At 33.2% G+C, this 25,328-nt stretch overlaps 1 protein-coding gene across 4 annotated transcripts; it reads left to right on the forward strand.

The window, feature by feature from the left end:
- The first annotated feature begins 254 nt into the window (after positions 1-254).
- Positions 255-24,979, forward strand: LOC148283811 (uncharacterized). 4 transcript variants are annotated; one of them, XM_088243165.1, is made up of 11 exons: positions 255-384; positions 2,864-2,965; positions 3,381-3,619; positions 4,260-4,361; positions 6,054-6,358; positions 13,486-13,562; positions 14,737-14,811; positions 15,706-15,849; positions 16,670-16,833; positions 16,995-17,079; positions 24,737-24,979. In XM_088243165.1, the coding sequence occupies exons 2-10, from the start codon at positions 2,880-2,882 to the stop codon at positions 17,057-17,059; spliced, it is 1,257 nt and encodes a 418-aa protein (XP_088099291.1). In that variant the 5' UTR covers positions 255-384; positions 2,864-2,879; the 3' UTR covers positions 17,060-17,079; positions 24,737-24,979. The 4 variants fall into 4 exon arrangements, with proteins under 4 accessions (XP_088099291.1, XP_088099292.1, XP_088099294.1 ...); XM_088243166.1 differs by lacking the exon at positions 24,737-24,979 and adding an exon at positions 19,543-19,767; XM_088243168.1 differs by lacking the exon at positions 24,737-24,979 and adding an exon at positions 19,543-19,767 and having other exon boundaries at positions 13,489-13,562.
- The last annotated feature ends 349 nt before the right edge of the window (positions 24,980-25,328 follow it).

The raw sequence follows: 25,328 nt of genomic DNA on the forward strand, positions 1-25,328 counted from the left end.
TGTAAACATAAGGTTGTATTTTAATAATTTTAATTATAATACAAAAATTATGAAAGAATAAATAAATAAACACCCCGAATCAGGCCAACTCCCTATTTAAAGTAAAGAGGGTGTTGATCAGGCATGGCACGATATATTTTGTTTACTTTACTACTAACCCCAGCAATACTTTTAAATAGGTAACCATTTTAATTACATTATTACTGCATGCACACAAAATACTCTAGCAATACAAAATTGGAACGCTTCTCCGCCATTTTGGAAATTACGGAAAACCGAGTGTGGTCGCTGTCAAATATCAACAAGCTAATCAAATTTGTTAGTAAAGGAAATTCATGTGTATTATCAACTAAATACTCGTTTTTGCAACGTTGTTATTCACAGGTAAAATATCCTTATGTAATAAATGTGTTATATAAGAATAAATACGTTTATTTCGTTTTTACAAACGTAAGGTTTAGGCGGCAGCGGCTTCATGTTTCTCAAACCGCTTTATCATCTTAAATGCTGTCTCATGCGTGTCAATTCTTATTCAGAGGGCAAACGAATAATATTGTTCGATTAATTCTACCAAGTTTCCGTAACTTGGTCTGTATTGTAATGTCTGGTTACAATCTTCTTTCAATGGGATTTCTAACCTTAGGTTGCCAAGCATTTGTCACAGTTCCCAAGTAGTGAAAACACGATTTTACTCCCGACTCACAATTCAAGAATAAAATAACTTACAATACAGTTTAATTGTGTCTATAAAAAATAATCTTAATGTTTCATTGACCATCAAACTAAAGTGCTGAATGAACTAAATATGGAAACCAGAGTAGTGTGTGAAATTAACTTCTAATTAAACGCATTGTAATAAATGATCTTATTCCATTTTTAGACTGTTAGGGATTGGCATCAGAAAGCAGCCAGTTCTCAATTTCGGAAAAATTAGATATTGGGTAGAAAACATTCGGGTGCAGGAAGGTCAATTCTATGTTCTGCTTAAAACAGCCAGGCGCTGATCTCAAAGATCGGTGTTGATCGTAAAAACGATATATCTCCATTTGCGGAAAACACCCACAGCACTATAAAAATCTTACAGCATAGATGCTGACGGGAAGATTAATGTCTCCAGGGCCTCAATTATGAACGCTATCTTTATCTGTATATATCGACATCATATGATCGAAATAGCCAATGAATGACCGTAAAAAAATAGTCCGCGTTCCTTATGTCATTAGCATTTAAACTAGTTCTGATTTATATTTTAAATAGGCTTCTTTCATAGAAAGTGCCCACTTCAAAGCGATTATAAACTCCAATAAATCCCAATTCAAGCAAAAAAAGCTCGCTTGAACATGATTTTAATATAACTTTTAACAATTGCCAAAACTATATGTTTAACAATCGTCTGCATTTATCTACTGAGGTTGTACGTAGCGATTACAAAGCCAGCTCTCGATACATTCTCTCAGAAAGATAATAAAACAGATGGAAAATTTTTATAACTAAATTCATATTTTTCAGTGGTAACTTTCTAACTATAGGAGAGAACATGACGAGATTATTTTTGCATCTAGCCGCTCGTTTCTCATAATCTGACAGTTATGTCGGAATACAATTCGACCTTAAAATTGTCTTATTTCTCTCTCATATTTTTAATATGCTTTTATAATTATTTATTTAAATTTTTATTTACTCTTAAAATTATTTATTTTTCTTTAGTAGAATCAATAATAAGATATGGTATAAAGTCGTGGGGACATTCAACTAAAACTAATATTAAAATGATCCAGGGTCTACAGTATTCTATAGTTAAGCGAATTGTACCTGCAGAGATTTATGAACAAAGAAGTAATAATGATCTCCTGTAAAAAAAAATCAAAACTCTGTCTGTTCGAGGACTACTGTGACTTTGCATCATTTTGGAACAATTTAAAAGTAATACATTCAAGTTTCCTCTCAAATATAACCATAATACACGCTTCACGTCTAATGATGGCTTAGTAGTACGAAAAGTATGTAATAAATATGGAAATAGAACTCTCAAATATTTAGTACCTAGAATTTTTAATTTATTACCAAAAGAACTTAAATTTAACTCACATTGTAACAAGAGCAAAATAAGAGAGTGGCTACTCGATCAAGAGTTTATATATGAATAGTAGCTTAGGTGTAAATATTAAAATTTTTCATATATTTTCTTGTATTAAAAAATAAAAGGTTTCGCTTTGCGGGAACAAAAATACAATTATGTATGTTACTTATTTGTTAAAATGAATAAAACTTTAAAAAATAAATAAAATTAAGCGATTATTGACAATTAAGTACCCTTACATAAATATAAAATAACAAGTCCAATACGTAATGACACAACATATATCAGAGTTTTACTAGAGCTGGCTGTTTTCTGCAAAATGCATATCTTATGTTGTGTGGTCAGCCAGACTTTAAAAATGATTAATACTGGTCAAACAGATAGTTTAATTGTTTTTTTATTATAAAAAAACTAATGTGTGCATCATTTATTATTTGCAAAACAAAAAACATCCCAACTGTTGTGTAGATTTGATAATTCAGTCTTTTCACAAAAGTTTTTCTATCGCAGTTTCACTTTTTTATAGCTGGCTGCCTTCTGCATAATTACGTTCAATTAAGATTAGTAACGATCGCCTGTGATTGTTTCACTCGGTTTAAACAGCTCATAATCCACTACGCCAGCTGGTCCCACTAAATACAGAGCACGGCCTTAGAGCTGTGAATATTCGGTTTGGCCGTCAACGTGGAAGCATGGCCGGGATCTTCAAAATGACAGAAGCAAAGTTGTATACCTAATAAAATGATTCATAATCTGTAATTACCATTTTTTTGTGTTTTGCAGACACATTTAAGTAGTAATGGATGGACCACGGGGAATGCGGCCACGGGGGCCCCCAGGGATGGGGGGTCCCATGAGAGGGAGGGGAGGCTTCGACAGAGGAAGGTAAACAGCTTTTAATATTGTTATGAGCTAAAAATGAGACAGGGGTCATGACGCAGTTGGTTAGACGGCCAACTGTGTAGTCCAGTTTCTTGCCTGCTGACAAGCCTGTAAAATAGAAGCTCAGCAGGTTACTGTTATCAATACGTATCGTCTGCTTATGGGTGATCCCTTCTAGGTTGTAGGCGGCCTCCGTGGCGTAGTGGTCAAGACGCTTGACTCACACACGGAAGGTTCCTGGTTCAATTCAATGTGATTTTTCTCAAGCCTGGGTTTTCTGTTGTCTAATTCACCACTGTAATTGAGCCTCCTGGCCTAATGTGGTGAAAAAATAAAATAATATATATTTTTTTTTCTTTTCCATCAATATTTTTTTTAAAAGTACTGTTTATTAAATGAAATTCGAATACTTTTTTAGGGGCATGGGTATGCGAGGTCGTCCCGGGCCCCCGATGCGTCCGATGGGCCCGCCGATGCGTGGATTCGGGCCCCCGATGAGGGGCTTCGGCCCCCCGCCCCCTGGCATGGGCTTCCGAGGCCCCTTCCCCCCGCCCGGGCCTCCGCGCGGTGGCGGCTTCGGGCCCCGGGGACCCGGCCCTCAAGGGCCCGGCCCGCACCCGGTACCGACCATTGAGTCGAGAGGACCTCCGCAGAATCGTAAGAAACGCATTTTTCTATTCTTATAGTTTTTCAATTGTCGCTTGGCCAAAGTGTTGAGCGGTTGCGGACACGTCGCAGGCGCGGCGAACTCAAGCATATGGTTGCCAACCTTAAAAAATCCAGTGGCCACTTTACACACTGTAACATTCACCATTCTGTTATTCTTATTATGGATAACTTATATAGCGCTATTTTCATAGTGTAATACCTCAAGAGGGCTTTACCAAGTGATTCTATAGATAAATAAATTTAATTACAACAATTTATTTTGTTATGACATGCTACAGATTTATTCAAATGATTTAGAGAACAAGTGGGTTTTAAGCCTCTACCAAAATATCACCTTCAATTCTTTCATCTGGTGATGTTTGTGAAGTTAAAGAGCTGAAACCTTTATTCATGCGGGTGAGATTCTATATTTAGATAGCCTAGACTTCTATATTTTCTTCTCGCAAATGTTCTTCGTCTCTGTTGTAATATGTTGATATAAACAGCTCCCTAGAGAGTTCAGTCCTTGTCTACAAAAATTTGGGCAAACTCAAAAAATTGTTAATAAAATATTAGTTCGCAGTCTAAATTAAAAGTTGTCAGCGTGTCGTAATTTTCCATGCTCGTTCTAATGGTATGTGTTTTGCAGGTGACCAGAGGGGCGGATTCGGAGGGAGGAATATGGGTTTCAGGGGAAACCGAGGAAGGGGAGACTTCGGGTCAAGGGGAGGCAACAGGGGCCCTCCTAGAGGTAAGAAAACCTTCATTTTCTATCTTCATCTTTTGTATGCAGCTTTGTTTTGGAAATGTAATGACCCGTCATATTTTTTTGTTCTTCATCTCAGGCGATCTGTAAAAACAAGAGTTGAAAGTCGCAGGATAACGAGATATTGCACTATTTTTTTGATTTTGCTTTGGGCAACAGCAAATCACACAATGATGAAGCGAAAAGATTGAAATGTCCAACTTAATGTCAAATGTCACTTGGTATATAGTTGATCGAAAATTCGAACATAGAAAAAACATTTGCTGAACAGGCTAATAGCAGGCGAGCCAACATTCAGGCAGGACAACGCCTGTCGGGTCTGCTAGTTCATTATATATGTATACATTGGCGGACTTATTGCCAAATCGTCGCTTCAGTTCGTTTTGTCCAACAGATTAAAATTCAAATCTGCAGAAATAGAGCTTTAAAGTTTATTTTACAAAATAGGCATATATAATGACCACAACTTGAGGACAAAATTAGTTAAAAATCCCCTTAACCTTTAGACTGCTAAACAACGTTATATCGTTGTTCTTAATCCGGGTCATAAAATTCTAACAAGATTTTTGCTGACGTCATGATCCCCAAAAAGGTAAATGAATTCGGGAACTACTTGTTGCACTTGTTCGTCAGTGGTATAAACTATTTGCAAAATTAATTTAAAAATTGGATTTTAAAACATATGTTAAATGGTGAATATAACAGTGGGTAGAGTGGTCATTTTGAACAACCAATGACAGGTCATGAGCCCTGTAAGTGCCTAGACTTCCATTCTCCCTCGGCAAAAACGTTTTCCCTCTCTGTTGAAACAAATTCCAAGACATATAATTCCAAGACATTAATTTTTATATGTTATTCATTGTTTTTATAAATGTAAATAATATTATTAAGTCACTATAAATATAATCTTCACCAACAAGCTACAAAAAGTGGCTTGGCGGGATTTCAGTTTTAGTAGAAATATAACAAATGAAATTTTTTTAAATTGTAAAAATGTATAATTATGCTATTAAATCAAATAAATTAAAAAAAAAAAAAAAATTGTTTACTCCAATTTTGGTTAGCATGCATGGAAGTGGTATGTTTGATAATATTGGGATTTTTTCCCCGCAATTGACAATAAAACTATCATAATTATGTCGTTTTTATAATTACTCCATTGGGTGTGAATTAGAGATATATGAAATGGTAGATTTTTTTCGAAAGTGTTATTAATATTCAAAAAACAACGTATTCGATAAAATGTATAAATAATAGCATTTCTCATTAAATTCTTGAAAAACTGCTTAGCAGTTAAAAAATTGAAAAAAAAAATTCAGAACTCCAGTACACTTAACTCAATTTTGTTAAAAATGATCTGTTGGACAAAAACGAAACAATAAAAACAGTTTTATTTAAGTTTCAAAACTTGTTTGTGAGAATATAAAACAATATAGATAAAATAAAGATGGCAATAATATTGTTTTTATATAAATGAATTAAAATATATGATTTTACGGGTAAAGGAAATAAAGAGAGAGGAGGAGAGATTATGGAAGAGAAAAGACATGTTTCTTCAGGCCAGATTTATACAGATACGTAGAAACATCTTCGACGGAGGATGGGAGATAATGAATATAGATTATTTTTGCATACAGCGTGTTATTATAAAGATAGTCATATTTCAAAAAATTTCAGGTCGGTTCAACCACGGTCCCGGTAACCATTCGATGGGTCCGGGAGGTGATGGTCCCCCCCAGCCCCCGCAACACATCCCCTCCCAGAACAACACGCAGCACAACAACGGCAACAATGCCGGCCAGCAGCAGATGAAGAAGCAGCTCAAGCCCCAGCCGAGCCCCTCGAAGAACAACGTCGCCCTGACCAGCGGCCCCGTCATGGGGCTCCCGAGCAAGCGGCCCATGACCGGACAGGCCCACCACACCAACCAGAACAAGAGGCCGCGGAGAGACATGCAGCCGTACAGGCCGCCGCATCAAATGGTGAGCAAATACGATGACGATGAGTATTACAGCGACGAAATGATCCCCGAACCCGCACCGGAAACTCCCAAGGTCCCGAGCAACAAGAAGTGCAAGAAGCCCTGGATAACGGAGGACATCCTCGCGAGCATCAGGAAACGCGACCGGATGCACCAGCGGGTGAAGAGGAATCCCGAGTACAAGGCCCTCGTGGTTGTCTATAAGCAGTACCGCAATCTCTGCACCCAGCTGACCAAGGTCTCCAAGGAAAAGTACCTGGCCAAGCACGGCCTCTCTGTGATCACTGTACCCAGGGAAAGCCAAGTCAACCGCAATAAAGATAATGCGGAAGAGAGCTTTTCTGAAATAATTACAGACATATAACTACACTTACTTAATAATTAACTCATATTCGTAAAAAAGTTTTTCCATTTCTCCAGTACATTAATATTAATGAATTAAGAACAAACATTATTAGTTTCAAATTTCATCAACTGGATAAACATCCAAGTCTCAGAGTAATGTGCGCTATCGCTTATAGAGCCACCCATGTGCACACAAATTGAAATAGGATTGTAAAATTTGAAGTTCGCTTCAGCAGCAATTGCTGCAAAACAATCAGTCGTATTCAGGTTGTGAATTGGCAAATCGATATTAATTTGCATTGTAACTACTTTTAAATATACCTATGTATTTATGTCCCCAAAAGGTAGGTATTATACATTTATTGTTGCATGGTTATTCCAATTTATATTTTAATTCTATATATTTTATAATCCTCCATAAGGTATAATATTTTATTTAGAATTTTTTTTAAATTACATTTTCATAGCACATAATAATATGTGTAATATATAATGTATGCTTTAAAAAAAATAGTTTATTTACCCAAATAGTAAAATACTATGTACTATGCATATTTTTTCCATGTTTGTTTTTGGTTGCATCTATGTATGTAGGTAAACCCGTACCGAGATAGATGCGAGTTGAATGTGTGTGGTGCGGTATCGGTAGGACATCCCACCCGCAGGCAACGCAGCAAGGCGATCCACGATCACTCGCTAAAATATTTTAACATTCTCTCGAATAATAATACTTTTACATATTTTGTATAAATTTTATTTTTGGTATTAGATGTATCAACATTTTCATGGGGTTATTTCTGCTGTCTATCGTAACAATAACCGCCGCCAGCAGAATAAATTTGTCGCTATTAAAAAAATTGCAACACTTTAGTTTTATGGGAAATTGCATCTCTATAAGCGGTCGCGCATTATTACTCTGAGATCCAACTGCTATTTTAGTTTATACGTAACTTGCAAACTTAAGATGTACTGTTGAAATGTTTTATTTATATATTTTTTCAATTTATTAAAGCGAAAATCATTATCTTCTAGAATTATTGATTTCACAACGAAACAGTATGTTTCGGTTCAGCCTAGTATTTTCTTGGTGATTCTTAATCATTAAAAATGACAAAAATGCATTTAAAAATTACCATTATCATATTTGTATAACACGTGCAATAAAAACCACCCCTGTTTGGTTTAATGAATTTTCTGATTAATGGAATATTTAAGAAACAGAAAAAACTTTTTTTATTTGGTTCATATTTTTTTTTAGTTATAAGGCACAGTAGGTATATCTGTATGCGAGAGGTGAACGTCGGTAACTCCAAATATTATGCAATGAGTTATTATTGTGTTGAAATCTAATTTTTCGTTCTCCATTACGAAAAATAGCATGAACTCCTAATTTCTTTAATGACAGATATATTTTTTTTAAAGAATTTTAAATCAATGACGGCCTCGCGGTATTACAGAGACTGTACTGTATGAACCGATGGCTTGTATACGTAAAAGATGCATCTTATAAAATACTTAGATGTTTGGAGAAATGAACATTGTCTCGAATTCCAGATGGCTGTCATATGGCCGAGTGATTATGCGCTTGTTTACTCTTCTCGAGTTCAAAGTGTGACCAGAACTATCTTATTTATTTAGTCCTTATTTTCACAATACGGTAGACCCTCGAATTGCCGGGTGTGACTTTGCTAGAAGAAATTGTCTTCTAGTCAACGGATTTGTCGTAAAATCTATTGATTCTCGGAAATGGAGAGTCTACTGTCACAAGCGCCATTAGCTTAGTTTGAAAATATGTAATACAAATAATGTTATTTAATATTGAAAATGTATTCGAGTACTTGAAACTTCGCAGACGGTGTCGTCTATTGTTTCATTATTATTTATTTTTAACATTTTCATTGTATTGCACTTGTATATCATTTAAAATTTATTACAAATGTGTCGCCATCACGGGGTATCCCAGTGATGACTCATTGCTAATTTATAAATGTAAAAAAGTATTTAAATAATAAATGATCACACTCTTCATTTTGTTTATTTAATTTTACCAAAACTTGAACAAAATGTTTGTCAAACACAATTTTTTTTAAATGGACCAAAATGGAAAACGAAATAACCGATTTTAGTCACGATTTTAAATAAAATCCCTATATTTTTATGAAAATCTCAACACAATTATTGGAATTGCGTTGAATAATTTAAAAAAAAAATTGTTTCGTTTTTTATAGTTTTGTTAAGTAATAAAAAATATATGAAATTTCATGCAGTAAAAATCATTAAAAAAATGTCTTGTTTATTTGAAAAAGTTGGCAAATAAAAAATAAATATGTTGCAAAATCAATTGATGAAAATTAATGAAAAAAATATTTATCTTTAATTTCATTACTCTTTCTCAACCTTGTTTCGCTGGTGCGAAAGATGATGGTCCTACAAAGAAATTGCTTTATTACCATCGGCAGGTTGGTCCAACGAGCAAGAGGATAAAACAGCCATAGGTGTCTCAAGTAGTTATCAGGAACATACAGACAAATTTCTCTACACACTAAGTCGAAGAAGTATTTTTTACGGACAAAAAAAAATATTTTACCGAACTAAACATTTGGATGAAAATCAGTAAAGGTGAGAAAAAACTTATGGGTGAAAATTTCAAATGGACAAATTGTACATTTTTGGAGAGAAAGAAAATAAGACTTATTGTTCCGTTTGTTAAAATGTTCGCGGTTAGTCAGTATGGGATGTTGGCAGTGAAAAAATAGCTATCGCCTATGTGAAACTGAAGCAACGGTAGGAGGAGATATTGTATCCCTTCAAACATTCAGCAACAAACGTGTCCCACTGTGTTAGTCAAATAAGATTTACTATCGCCTATGTGAAACTGAAGCAACGGTAGGAGGAGATATTGTATCCCTTCAAACATTCGGCAACAAACGTGTCCCACTATGTTAGTCAAATAAGATTTACTTCATACCATCAACTACGGTCCAATAGAGAATGAAATATTAAAAAAATAAGAAAGTTATGAAATGTGCCATATGAAAGGATCCTATGAGAAAAATGTCCACAAATGTGTACCTTAAAGTAATAATACACCACTGGCTATTAGAGTCGCCCATATGGACAAAAACCATTCTATGATTATCAACTACAAAGTTAGCGACAGTTTGCAGCAATACAACGGGCAGTATGTACTAAGGTCGAGAATTTCAAGCGCAAACCAAAACCGTCTGTTGCACGTTTGTTGTTCAACTAAAAACCTAACCAAAAATCTGGAACGCTTGTGTCTTTTAAACGAGAGCAAATTATTCATCTTCTTCTTGCGGTGCCTTGTCAGGTCCCCCGACGTTGGCGATCACTACACCGAAAGCATCTCAGTCCTGCGCCACTCTCATATTCCGCAGCCAGGACAACTGCATATTGGATGTACTCGCCATAGTGATTCCCGGGAAGAAATGACCAGAGTGGTTTCCCGTTGCCTTCTCTGGTAGATTTTTCCATCGGGGTTACCTTCCCTCAGCTGGTTGGTTTTGATGCTCCAGAAACTCGCCTTTCATCCTCTCGTTATCTACTGTGATCACACCGTTATGAGTGTGATCCATTTCCCAGGGTTCGCGACGTGGACGCTGACGAGTTGGACTGGTCAGTAGTGTTGCCGGTGGAATGCCACTGGGCGTTTGCAGCATTTTATAGAATCACCCTCCGGCAAGGTGTGACTCACTGGGACCCTGATGACAGTTCGAACCCCGTTCGAAGTTAATATATAATTTTTACAAGCTCTCTTCTGCCTCTTCTAAACAGTTTGCGCAATATCCCTGACTGCAAATTTCCGCCGATGATATTTTTTATAAAAAGTACTTGTTTTCTTATTTATTTATTTATCCCAAATATAACGTTTTTAAACCGTTTTCTTTTAATCATATATAACCATTGGAGAAATGGGAAACAAGTTGTAGCAAAGCGTGGTTTAATCTTGGATTTTCTGATCTAAAAACTGCGACACTACCACTGGACCACGCTGTCTTGTCATTCAATGGAGTTTGCAGTAAATATGTATGCATCTTTTTTTAAATAGAAAATTTGGTTTGATTTGAAAATGCAAATCTGGGAACTAGATAGAAAGGGTCACCATGATTGTTTCGTTGTTGAATACATGGATGACAAAAGAATGTTAAGAGAGCGAATGGTTACATAGGACAAGAAAAACTCAGACGAAATCTCATGTCTAGTCGACGCTATGATTCATTCCTTCCAAAATAGTAAACCGGAGATTTTCATAATGTAAAATATGGCCAGTACAATTTTTCTTTGGCACGACCTTTTGATATGGTTCTTAGTAAATGCCGACCTTCGCCAGTCCTGTCTAGTACGTCATGTTATCAAAATTCTATGTTTTAAGAATCGAAAATAACAGTGTCATCCTTTGTACATATTTTAATTATTAATTTTTAAAATATATGATACATTTCTTGCTTCAAAAAGGCTGAACTAAAAAGGTAAGTATTTTATAAAACAAGTAACTCATTACTTTGAATGTTTCTCATGTCCACAAGTTTAGCGTGATTAATGTAATTAAAAAATAACACTAAAAACGCAGAGTAAATTCGGACACGATCCGCGCCGTTTGCATGTGCACAGTTTTGTATGTGGGCACTGCCGAGAATATCAAAAAGTTTCAGGAATTTTTTTAGTAAATAACTGTATTCATTTAGATCAATTGTCTCCTTTGAAGTTCAAAGTAATCCCCATCCACTTTCACATATTTCCGCCAGCGTTTTATTCAGTCTTCGAATCGTTTTTTTGGTATGGACTTAAGAGCCGTCTTCGGTTTTTCTATTACCTCCTCCAGACTGTCTAAAATGCGTTCTCCAAAACAGTTTCTTGAGTCGGAACAAGAAAAAGCAGTACCAGATCAAGTGAATTTGGTAGGTACTGGATGGTACTTTTTTTTGGCTAAAAATCAATTGATAATGATGGCATTGTGAGATGATGTGTTATCATATTCCAAGATCCATAAATCGAAATTTTTACTTTCTGCAAAAAATCAAAGATAGGCAAAGAGGTTTATGCACTCACAGCAGCGTAACTTTTGAAAATGTCATAATGCGACGCTAATATTTGGTATTATCGTCAATCATACCAGCCTATTATTTATTTATTTTATTTATGAATTTATTGCAAAAAATAATATTCATACTTAATAACAGGGAATCTATATAAAACCACTTAATGTAAAATGAAAACGGAGTGTTCTCTGTTTATGATAGTCTCCATCTAACATGACACAGCCTGTTCTAAGATGGAGATTTTCTATCTTTAGAGCATAAGTAGTCCCATACTAATAAAACAATAACATAAAAAAGAAAAACTAAAACTACTTAACTATAAATGCCTAGCTAATCAAATGTAAGAAATTAAAAATCATTATTATACAAATATAAAGTATATATATGTGCCAAGAATACATGTTACTTAAACATAAATAATATAGTATAATATATAATAAAACAAATATAAAGCAATGAAATACATAAAAATATAAATAATATGTGTATCTTCTTGTAGATGGGGGGTCGGTGCTGAATAAGTGGTCTATTGTGACGAGTCTTTTTTTCTGTGAAACGAAGGTCTTTAAAGAGCCACGCTACTGTGTAGAGGACGAGTACTCTCATATCTATTGCTAAATCTTTTCCTCCAAGCCCAGGTCTTCAAATTATCAGGCTTTATACCAACCTTTCTTAAGAAATCAAAGCAGTGAAATGAGGGTGTCGCACAATGATAATTTCTGACTATGATTAAGGCGGTATGTCCTCGGTATAATGTTACTTTGACTGTCAACCTAGGGTCAGTAACCCTGTTCAAAACAACAAAAACACAACATGTAATATATTATAATATGAAAAAAAATGTACCAGGTGGTTTCTCATGCGAATGTGTGGTAAAACCACAGAGTGATAACGAGCTTCAGCTCTAAAAGAACAAAAGCGTTGCAAATTTTTGGTTTAACAACAGACGTGTAATGGACGGTTTCATCGCTTGCGATTCTTGACCCGAGTACCTACGGCCATTGTTTTTGCTGTCAACTATTGCTAATTCGTAATTGATAATTCTAGAATGATTTTTGTCTGTATGGCAGTAGCACGTTATTACTCTGGGGGTAAAACTATCTACATTAAATGCACAAGTGATTACAAAAATATTATTACCAAAAAAACACATTTAAAGACTCGTCAAGCCAATGACATACTTTGTACTTTTACATGCACAAATATAATAAAAATGTGAATAATTATTAAATCTAAATTTGTTAAAACACAGAGAGAAAACATTTTTGAGAAGGTAATATATAACTCCCTGGGGAGGAAATCCAGCCTGTCTGCAAACATTTATTAACTGGTAAAAATTGGAAAATTGTTTTCAGGCGTTGACTAGTAGTTGGTGATTCGGTTCAGCCGGGTGAATCTCACCTACAAAATAAAGGATGTAGTTATTTTACTTTGCAAAAGTCAACAGATGGAAGCGTCGAAGAAATGTGGATATTTAAACATAGGCAGAATGGTGAATGTTACACAGAGTGGGCATTCAAACTAGCCAATGACAGGTCAGAAGCCCTGTAAATACCTAGACTTCCATATTCCCTTCTCAAAAATGTTTTCCCTCTCTGTTGCAACAAATTTAGATCGGAATTACTCCCCAGGGAGGAAATCCAGCCTGTCTGCAAACATTTGGACATTCGAAACTGTCGAAACATTGTTGAATTATTCATCTGTATGGTGTATATATTTTCAGCAGCAACCTCCCCCCCAACACCACCAGCCGAGTCTCCAACACCAGATGCCTCCGTCGAATGGATATACCCATCAAAAGTGAGTTATTTTTTTACTGATTTATTTAGTCCATTCGACAATGGCAAACACGTAGAACTAATATTGATTCCACATACATGTTCGGCATACTAAATGGTATAATCTATCATTACTGGGACAAGTAAAATTCCATATTCCCACTCGTAGGTTGAGAAACAATGAAGTACTATTCATCGTTCAGCATGGAGCAAACTATGGCCTTATTTCTCCAATGACCTGTCTTTGTCGTATTGTTAACTCAAGACAAGATTTGGACTTTTTTGGTTTAAGTTTACAGCAAGTTAAACAAATACTAAATAAATAGTCCAGATCTTGTCTTGCTGTCCCTTATGTTTGTCAATGCTTCTTTTCTTTTTTAAAAAAGTGTTTTCAACTATTCTTTTATTGTAATATTTAAACCCTATAAATAAATAAATTAACACATTTCCTTCTAATACACACAGGTACAATTTGTCCCCACCCAATAAACATGTTTTTAAAATTCCATATAAATATCTAGTTATAAATGGTGTTAAGCTGTAAATATGTTATATTATTACATGTGTAAATATGTAAAAAAAAAACAAAAAACTCGACACTGGCCAGAACACCCGAGTTGAGAGGTGAAAAAGCCATAAAAACGAAGAAGAACACAGGTACAATTGAAATAAAATAATACTGAAGAAAATTAAAACTAGGACAAAAAAATTAATAATAATTACTCCCTCGAGACAAGATCCGGTCTATCTTAGTAATTATCTAGAATGACTTAGCACCAAAAAAGTCCCGAGATCTTGTCTCGAGTTTACGATGCGACACAATCGGGACATAGGTGCATGCAAGCCATTGTTCGTGCTGTGCTGATTGAGGAACAGCGCATTATTATTTCACAACCATCAAATCGGAATGCGTAGGCCATGTTGCCTGTAAGCCCAAAAGGGGTTAGCCTCCTGCCTGGTTGATTCCCAGCTATCGATCTTGGTGGTCTGCCCGTGAGTCGTGTACTTTGGGTTTGTCCGTGCATTGCAATGTGAGGAAGCCCGGATAGCTCGGTTCTCCTCACATGTGCATACCGATATCTCCTCCTTCAACCCCTGCCTACCGACATCTGGGAGACTCTTGCCCCATATATGCTCGTGAAAATCTTAATTTCTTCCACTCTTTATGAATTTTAATGTGATATTTTTTCCTCCAGTCACACACAGTACCAGAGCTACGATCAGGCACCACCCGCTATTGATCCCTACCAAGCACAACACTATGGACAAAGGTGAATATGCAACGTGAAATACTAAAATAAAACATCACTCAATCCACCAACGGGGAAGTTCCTCCAACCATGTGTAAAGTTCTCTACAAAGTACCCAATTAGGTTGCGATAAAAACTACAGCACTAACTAATTTTTCCTTTAATTCACAGATGAATACTGTCTCTTTTCTACTTAAATACTTTCTAAGAATGTAATGTCTTTTAATTAACCTCATTATTAAACGCGAAAAAGTTGCATAACCAGATGCCATTTTGAGCAATTCACACTCGAGAATTTTTGACAGAAAACATTTTGTCTTCTTCATATGTCGTGTCAGGTCAATGTCGACTATCACCTGAGCATATTAATAATATAATAACCATTAAAATCTGCCAGAAGAATGCTATATGCTGCTTTTGCGGTTAAAGAATACATTAGAGAGTTGTTTGAAAGTATTGCCAGTGTAAAATAATAATTATTTACAGTGTTAAATTTTTTTTTAAGTACACGTATGTGTATTCAGGGATGCCATAGGATAATGTTAATTAATTAAATCTACATGTCACTAAAATTGAGAAAATTAATTAAGTATGCAGTTCCACTCTATAACGTCTACGAGAGGTTGGATGAAGAAATGCAAAATGGGAAAGAAAGTATTTGTTTCAATATTTCTATAATAAAATGAATGTCGGATAATGCAATACACAAAGCACTATTAGATAAACAAGTACCTACCTCTACCTAAATGCCACAGATGTATTTATTTATTTATCCATTCAAAATTACACTCTGTTACAGATGCATGAACTTATTAAGGCTTGTTAGGCTGTGCCCGTGTTAAGCCATAATAATTAACATCGTGGTTTTAAATGGTGACTTAACGTAGAGATTTCACCGGGTATATTTCATTTCAGTGCGTACGCCAACACCACGAGCTATGCGGCCCCCGCCGTCCAGTTCTCCACCCCCGCCCCTGCGGCCTATGGGGCCCCCGCTGCCTATACCACTGCGCCGCCCACCGCCGCCCACGCTGGGTACGCCGCCGCACAGCACTACGGGTAAGTCGAGAAAGAAACCGAATAGAAAATTAGCTCGATTAAGGTTTTTTATTTATGTAAAAAAAACTCAGTATTTTTATATATGCTCCTGTTATTTTTTTCTGCCTATATTTATTTAAAAAATATATATGTGCGCTCTTACAATTTACCCAATTATTTTCATTTTTGGGGCTTTCTTAATGAGATAACTCACTATTAGAAAATGGAAATGAGGTTGGGGAATATAAAAGGCTAAATAGCCAGACGCAGAAAATGCTCGTGGGCGGAATAGATTTTTAGGCATTAAATGTAAATTTTAAATACTTCCTCGAGCACCCCCTAATTCATATTGAGTCATTTATTTTTTTCTAGGCAGCTATTTTTTAATCAGATAACAGAGTAAGACAGAGTAACTCTTACAATGAAAGATTTGGAACTGGTGGAGAAATCTCATCACTGTTGCTAGCAGTTTGGGCAGTCTCTTCAGCAAGAACAGAAAGAGGTCGTCGTAGTTGTCATCATTATTTTTGGTGTTTGAATTATGAGTCTCTGCTGATGATAACACGTCAAACTGCATTCTCTGTAAAAACTCCTTTATTTCCTTTCGATGTAGACTTTTAGGTGGCAAGATGAATATTTCATCGTCTCTCGAGGCTTGATGCAGGACGTCTCGATGCTGCTCCCTAATCCCACAAATCCCACGGGATTCCGAACACACAATTTCGTTCTGAGTGGAATCAGAAAATCATGCTGGATCTCGGTATACCGAGATTAGAAGCCCTACCTAAACTCTAAAATCCCACAAAATTGTTTGAAGGCTTTAAAACTCTGTCTGTTTCAGAGGGCAGTATTCGGTGGCGGACGCGAGCGTGTACCAGGACACGAGCGTGTACGCGGCGGCCACGGGCTACGAGCAGCCGGCCGCGCAGTATGCCGCGCCTCCTGCCGCGCAGTACCCGCCCGTGTACCACCAGCCGCCGCCGCAACCGGCCTACCCCGCCTACGGTAATCTAATCCCTGCACTTTTGCAATTACACAATTTAGATTCTGTATATACTTCTATGATTAAATCTGACAGTGTTTCAAAGACACCGCACTCCCCCATGCATTTAATAAAAAATATATTGCCCAAATTGTAAATATTGTTTTTTTTTTTAAATCTTCAGATACGACGGGGTACGCCGCGACCGTCGGCTACACCGGGGCAGGTGAAGCTCCTTCATACTACTAAGTACCTCCGTTTCCACACTGGTGAGTACTCTTCAACTGTTACATTACACCAGCACATACCCACTGTTCGTCTCCTCGGAAAATACCCATGAAATTACAAGCAACCGTATCCACCAAACGTTTTGTCTTATGGTCGTGACAAAAAAAAACGCTGACCTCGAGCGTCATCTAATTTTGACACTAAAAATATACCGTTGACATAGTGCTGGACTTAACTCTTTGCTATTGATCGCAAGCGTCATCTCATGGTGACACTAAAAATATCTCACTGACCACGAGCATCGTTTCATGGCACCTATAAAAATATGCCGTCGATCGCTAGCGCTATATCTTGACGGCAATGTATCAACGTGGTGAAAGAGTGTAATAAATGCTTGTAAATTGATGGCGAATTCCGCGAGGAACACATTCTTGTCAATTACTGTATTGTGACACTTTTTTTATCAACAGACCATCTGTTATTTCAAATATTTACAATCTTTATCAAATATGCAGTCTTGTAGATTGTAATACTTTCAAAAGTGGCATTCATAGAAAACAAGTCAATGTTTAACATTAAGTTGATATGTTACATCAATCTGTCTACAATTAAGAAATGTTAACACTACCCTAGTATGTAATGAGATTAAGTTGTTTTTATTTTATTACTTTACATTAATAGTTTTTTTTTTACTGCTTGAATCCATTCTTACCAAACAATATTTTTTATAATTTGTTTCTTAATGCGCTCACAGTTAATAATTTGCTTATAACAGACTATTTAAATATTTATAAGAAGATATGCTTATTTTTCACATCCATATTATGTGCAATTTGCAATATTACATTTTCCTAAAGAAATTCACTTGCTAGATTATTTTTTAATCTATGTAGAGTACATAAAAATAGAGAATGCCAGTTGAGAGTCGAGCCTCTATAATAGAGCCTTAATGGGTTATTTCTTTTAATAAAAAAATAATAATTAAAAAGTGGCAAGTTTGTTTTTTAATTACTGGTATCCCTTAATATGTTTCTATGTTTTTCTGCTTATGTTGGTAGTCGGCGTTGCGCAGAAAAGTTTGTTTTGTTTTCTTAAGTTTTGTGAAGCTGGCTGGCATCTGGCCGGTTTGTTTGTTTTGGAGCAAATTCTTGTTCTTCTAAATGATATTTACGGCAAGTTTTAATTATATTTCTAGAACTCTATTTGATTTAATGAACTTATATTTATTTCATAATAACACTTGTCCCATGAATTTTGTCTATTTATCATCAATTTGAGACACAGCGTTCATAAAAAATTAACATTGAATAATTTCCAAAGGATTTTTCAAACATTTAATACAACTGTACCAGTGGCGAACTCAGTTTTTATGATCTCTACATATTTTACAAACAATTGTTGAATGATTTTCAGCAACTTTTCATTCAAAAAAATCTCTAAGACTGTGAACGTGTTAATCATTAGTTTTAATAGTTTTTAAGGGCACGACGCTTACGATTTTTCATGTCCACTTCGATGTGTCGTAAATTATTACTTTAGCCGAGCATTGTCTGATAAATTCATAACTAGTTTTAAGATTTTTGACTCAAAATTGTAATTGTCCTTTAGAAAAATTGGTGTCCCTAGAAATATTTAAAATCTACATAGAATCATACATATAATATCTAGTTAAACATATTATTACTTATTAAGAGTAGAAACACAGGTTGTGTGATTTGATAAATTTGATTTGTAAACAGGTATATGTATTATATGTCGATGGTAAAAAGGTTATGTCGTATATATAGCTGAAATTAAATTATGTACATCAATTTTCTCGAAATTTTAAGCTGCGTCATATGAGCCGACACCAGTGGATATTGGATGTAAATTTTAGCATTTACATCAAAAACCCTCTTGTACGGAATTCATAAAATTAACTCAGTGATAGCACTTGCTATCGATTTCGCTCGTACTAAAAAAATAACAATTTTTTTTTTTTGCCTAAAATTGAGTAACTTTATCTAGTTTTTATTTCATCGACTGAATTTTATTTAATTCAACTCGACTGTTACATTGGCAAATTATATAGAGGTATTTTAGTCTTCCTCATGACCAAATTGACTTTTTGAAAATTAATTGTCATTTAGATTTGCATTAAAATCTTACTTTGGTATTAAACCTACATAGCGCTAATAATTTTACAAAACCCCTGTCTTACCTGCGTTGTTTTGAATTTTATTTTATTTTTTTAATTATGCTCATTCTTTATTTAAAATTTTTTTTAGCTGACTCCTGCAAAATTAATTTATGGCGGATCAGTCATTTAGCCTCTTTACCATCGATGTAATTCATCAGATCATAGGATTACTGAGAATACGTAGAAATTAAAGTTTTCTACAGCAAATAATTCTGTAAAAAAGAGCTTGAATTTATAGTACAAGATGTACTGCGGATGAAATAATTTTACTACCCCTGGTTTTGTAATACGATAAATTGGAACTTTTATAATGTATTTTTTCCAGGTGGCAAAATAAATAAAATTGTAGCACAATTTTAATTTCCTTTATAAATAAAAAAAGTATGCGGTTTATTCTGTTTTGTTATGTCATTCTTGCAGTAACTTAATGAAAATGTAACTTACTCGAATGTGTCGAAGATGTAAGTGCAATATATTGTTAATGTAAAGATACACAAATGAAAAACATTGTATGAAAATATCTTGAATAAAGAGAAGAACTGTGTCTGAATTGTGTGTTTTTATATTACTCATTTGTCAAATTGACACCAATACTTATGTAAAGATCAGAATCTGATGTCTGATATATTTTTACCCTCGTTTAGAGTTCAAAAATATATCCAACACATGGATATGCATCTCTGTGATGTTATGTACAGTCAATTAAAATTAAAATGGCCTTTATTTATGTTTTAAATATCCGGTTATATTAATCATACAGTGGAATTGGCTCGGCGTCTATCGGCCATTTTATTTGATAAAATTATAATTGTTATATACGAGCAATAGGAGGCTTGCAAATAAAATATTTTAATGTACATATTAGTAAACATGCATGCATACTCAAACGAACTGTGTATGTTTACTTGATTTGCTATCAGATACAAAAACATCAAAAAAGGTTATTAAACATTCAGACGAACTGTACAATGTTGCAATTACAGGCAAACCTCGTAAAATATTAAGATATTTCTTATATTTTGTCTTGTTTAATAAAATAAAGAAAAAACTTCATAATTTATTTATGAAAGGCATATATTTTTACATTGCAAAATTCTGTCAAATTATGGACAGTTCATTCACTTTCTTTAAGTAACAAAACATGCTTTTTCATGTCATGATTTTGCAAACAAAATATTCTGCCCTTTCGATTTAGAAAAGGGAGCATTTCTTGTCCACCATTACACATATATGTGCCCTTCTGTAATATTTACAATATGGTGCCATATATGTAACAACATATACCGTTTTCTGTAAATCAAGGATGATCAATATGAGGATCGAATGGTCAAACAAATCACTGTCTCCCGAATAAGTCTATTGGAATTCCAGAAAGCGACCACACATAATTTAAAAAAATTATAAAATGTTGTAACTTTAATACAAATAATATTTTGGCTTATAAAGTGATCATTTCAGATCAGTTGGAAACAATGTGATATTAGGAATAACATAAAATAATTCAACTTCGTACAAAATCTTGTTCAAAATGGACATATTTCCTAAAAACTATAAGTTTGGTTAATCATACAAACTCAAGATATTAAATTACTAAGATAAAACATTGCTAGTAAAGTTTTAATAAGCAACTTAAGCTATTTGTTAAAAGCAAATCTTTCCAAACGTATGTACGCTTATATTTTATGGAAATAGTGTTAAATATAATTAATAGTTATTGTAGTATAATTTATAAATCAGTTTATCAGCGATTTTAGGAATTCAAAAAAATATATCTTTTAATTTGAAAGAATTATAAAAATACGATGACCATCTGATGATTTTCAGTGTAAAACTGATTCAAAATAATGATTCTTACTATTTATGCTAAATCAAATATTTAAACAACCTCATCTAATTAACGAGGAATAAATAAAAAATATATTTTAAAATATCAAAGAAAATTAATATTGCTTTAAAAATGAAAGCTTATTTAAATAAAAATCTCAAAAGTATCTTTGCTACATACCTAATTGGGCCGATTATAGAATGTAATAATATTGTCAATTATAAACAGCTTTTCTTCTTATTATTACTAATTAAAATAACTTAATCTATGCCAATTGTGTCTTTATAGTTTATAGAAAAGGTTATCTACGTACAAAATACAATTGAGACAATAATGAATTCCCCTTTTAAATAATCTTTACCTGTTTTTTTACACTTTTTATGAGAAAATGAATTATTATTACTATTATTTAATTATCTTTAGTTTAAAATTTATCTAAATAATTCAGTTTGATTAAATAAAATGTCAATTAGACTTGATTATTGAAAGTCAGTTTTAAAGAAATATTCTAGTTGGCATATTGCATAAGCACACAAATAAACTGATTCAAAATGACGCGATTTCGCTATATTATTAATGTAAGCCAAAATGGCCGTTATTTCAAACACATTCTCTAAAGTTTATTAAGGAAATTATTATCAAATGGTTGTGTTGAATCTACAACATTAGATGTGAAAGCAGTAATAAGACTTTGAGTACCTTTAAATTCATATTGAGATGTAAAAGCTTCTCCAAAAGATCATTGGCTGGGAATTCGACAAGGGCAAAAATTTGCTAAATGGTAATCAACTTATTTAAAAACATTACAAAAACCCTCTAATTCATGTTTTCAAATCAAAACATTTAACTTTATTTTTAATCACTCAATAATTAATATAATTATCACAACCCATTTTGAAATAAAAAAAACATTATAGTATGCCATCAAAAATTGGGCACTGTTTAGTTTTATGCATTGACACGTGTGTGACATTGATGCGGACACAGATTCAAGAAAGCCACGATTTTCGTGTATTTTTCAAAGCTTAAACATTTTCAGTAATCAGTTTGAAATTGTTTTTATTACATTTTACTTCCCATATAATTTATTCAATGAAGTTCAAAATGACTTAGCTGTTTTGAATATAATTTTACTCAATTTCCAGTCTTAAGATATTATGAGAACGGTATTTAATACCACAAATATTTAATAACATGAAAATCCTACAACTTTTGTTAATATTCATCAAACAAATCCAATCGTCTTTTTTTAACGAGCATTAATGTGATTTCTGTATATCTAACTTTAATCGACTAATAATAACAGTAAAATTCTTCTACATAAATTATTTATTGGAATTAAATTTTACCTATAATTAGCTTTGTACTGAAAGTAAGTTTGCTGTATCAAAATACACTGTCTTCTCTAGGGATTCTTTTTCTTTTAAATGCGATAAATCTGTATCAACACATTTGATAATGATCAAATATTTTACTTTTTAAATAAATATGTTTTAAGATGACCTAAACATCTCTGGGAAAAAATGAGAGGTACGATAATGAAACACAATATGAGAGGTAAATATAGAAGGTTTATTTTTAAAAAAAAGACAACATATTTTCTTGTATTTGAAGGCTTAATTCTTAACTTATCATATAGCCTTTTTTTAGAATGAACTTTTATTAAGATATTTTTACACCAATATAGCTGTTTTTAATTTAAATGTGTATATTTTACACAAATTAACATATAATTGTAAAAAATATTTTTCAGCGCACAAATCAATCAACATTTACTTGAGAAATTGATTTAAATTTAATTTTAAACTGAATGCGCTTTGAAAATCATTAACCAAATTAGCATAGATAGACATCACTACCTCAAAGTTATTTTGAACAAATCGCTTATTCATCAATTTGATGGAACATATCGGGGGTTAAGGGTCATAAGGGCGAAACTACAAAAACACAGTTTTGAGATAAATGATAAAACAGTTTTCAAAAAATAATACTGTCTTTTAAGGGTAACAAATAAAGAAAATAAAAACTACAGTTAAAAGAGCATAAAATGTTTTAGAGACAAAAATATGAAACTACGCTTTCGTCTATATGACCCTAACTTGCGCTTACATTAGTAAATTAACAAAATGATGTAAAAGGTGTTTTATTCTTCTGACTTTAAACAAAACGCTTCATTTGTAGTTTCACACAAATTTATCTAGGTAACTACTTATCGGATGAGTTTCATATTTTTGTCACTAACAGGATATTTTGTTTGGATATCAGATTAGTACTTAACACAAAACAGCATTTTATGTAGTTTCGCGCTTATGACCCTAAGCCCCCGATATTATAGCAGAAATTCATAATAATTCAAAGGTCATCAAATCACATGGTATTTCATAAATTTCTATTATTATGAGGTAACCGATATTAATATTTTTTTCTATGCAGCAACTTTATTTTTGTGTCAGAAAATCAACCCAGCCTATTTAGTGACACATCTCACGAACTAATCTGCAAAAGTCCAGAACAGCATTTTACAATATTTTTTGTTGATTGAAAATATATGCACGTTTCTGAGCTCTTCAATTTTCCTTCTAAAGTCATTTACAGATGCTGAAAGCAATGATCAATTCTAAATTACAACCGATTGGATCTCGCTTTTGGATGATAAAATCGAGGAAAATACCCAAAGGATGATTTTTGGAGAATAATAAATAAATATACAAAACTGTAAAATACATAACATATTGTCAAATGAATTGTAATGATATTTTCAAATAAAAAGTATCAAAATATTAACATGTAACCAAATAAATGATTGTAAAAATTTACCCTAAAATTATTTTCCCTCGCTCTCATTGAAGCCTATTTATTCAAATAGATTGCCCGAATTATACTAAAAATAATTTTCGAGTTGATAAAATTAATCATTAAAATGTATTGCTACTGCAATATTCATAGAGTTTTGATGTCAACCATTTGTTTTTCGTTTTATTATAATGATTTTGTGCAAACTTCTTTGCTATTTAAAAATACTGATAAATTAAATTGAATAATCAGGAATCACTTGATCTAATATAAAATTTTAAGAAACATATTTAAATATTCAATTTATTCTAATGCGGCTTGTTTATTTTTGTATTTTTGTGAATGGCCTTTCAAAATATTATTAGTTTTATTATTCAGAAAGATCTTATTTTGAACATCTTAAAATGATCAAAATTAAAAAAATATTTCATGAAAAATCTCGATGATAATAAAAACACTTATTTATTTTATCCATTTTTTATAGTCTTAAGTGATAGTTAAAAGTTGACATAATTTATAGTGAGCATATTTTAAAAACATTAGCGGGAATATTGTACATATATTTATTGGTTATGTTATAAATCATTGAAAAGTCAGTATACTCAATTTATTTAATTACTTTATGAGCTAAAAAAACACATTAGAATATAAATAATATGCCTTACTATCACAAAAAAATATTTATGAGTATAATTTCACATTTAGTTATTACAAATAAAAAGAAAACAGCATGATATCACAAAAAACGCTCTAAGTACTTTTAATTTTAGTAAGATATTTTTATTTTATTTATATCTATCGACATATTTTATTTTGCAAAGATGTAGTCTGGCTCAGTTTTTTAAACATATTTTTACTGTATTTTTATGTGTCAAAATTAATCTGCTTTTTCAATTTTCAGGATTTTGAGATATACCTAAAATGGACACTTACTAATAAGAATGACGGTAAATAAGTAAATCTCCGGTAAGTTCTCGATAAAATAATAGTATATGTTGTTTTTATCTCTAGCTTAAAAGGAATATTATTTTTACATATATGTTCCTAAAAGGCTTTTAAAAACAACAAGATAAATGAATATGTAAAGAAAAGAATAAGGAAAATAGTGTAAAGAAAAATTAGAAAATAAATTTAAATACACCCCTGACTCAGTTTATATGGTGATGGTTGATAGGTTTCCTTATATAAAAATCGATTCAGGAAAATATCTCATACTATAGTATTTATAAATACCGATAAAAATATGTGAAATGTATATAGAAAAATTAATTGTATTTTCAAAATCAATATGGATATTGTGGAAAAATGTTTTCGTTCATAATTTCAAAAATAAAACTGTTAAATACACCTTGCGAAAACGCGACATGATTGATCACGACACTCGTGACGTCAATATTTAGTTTCGTCTTCAATGTTTGGCATTTTTGCTTACTATTTGTATGGGCCGTTATTGTCGCATGGTTTTTACGAAGGATTTTGATGTTGTGAATTAT

The sequence above is a fragment of the Micrasema longulum genome, unplaced genomic scaffold (genome assembly GCF_059751315.1).
Source record: "Micrasema longulum isolate JH-2025_06_02 unplaced genomic scaffold, ASM5975131v1 h1tg000194l, whole genome shotgun sequence".
Classification (NCBI taxonomy): Eukaryota; Metazoa; Arthropoda; class Insecta; order Trichoptera; family Brachycentridae; genus Micrasema; species Micrasema longulum.

What these genes read in the sequence shown, in the direction of transcription:
- LOC148283811 (XM_088243165.1), top strand. Translation starts at nt 2,880, where the DNA reads ATGGATGGACCACGGGGAATGCGGCCACGGGGGCCCCCAGGGATGGGG. An exon ending in GAGAGGACCTCCGCAGAATC is followed by an intron (nt 3,620 to 4,259) that starts GTAAGAAACGCA and finishes TGTGTTTTGCAG; the next exon opens with GTGACCAGAGGGGCGGATTC. An exon ending in GCCGCCGCACAGCACTACGG is followed by an intron (nt 15,850 to 16,669) that starts GTAAGTCGAGAA and finishes TGTCTGTTTCAG; the next exon opens with AGGGCAGTATTCGGTGGCGG.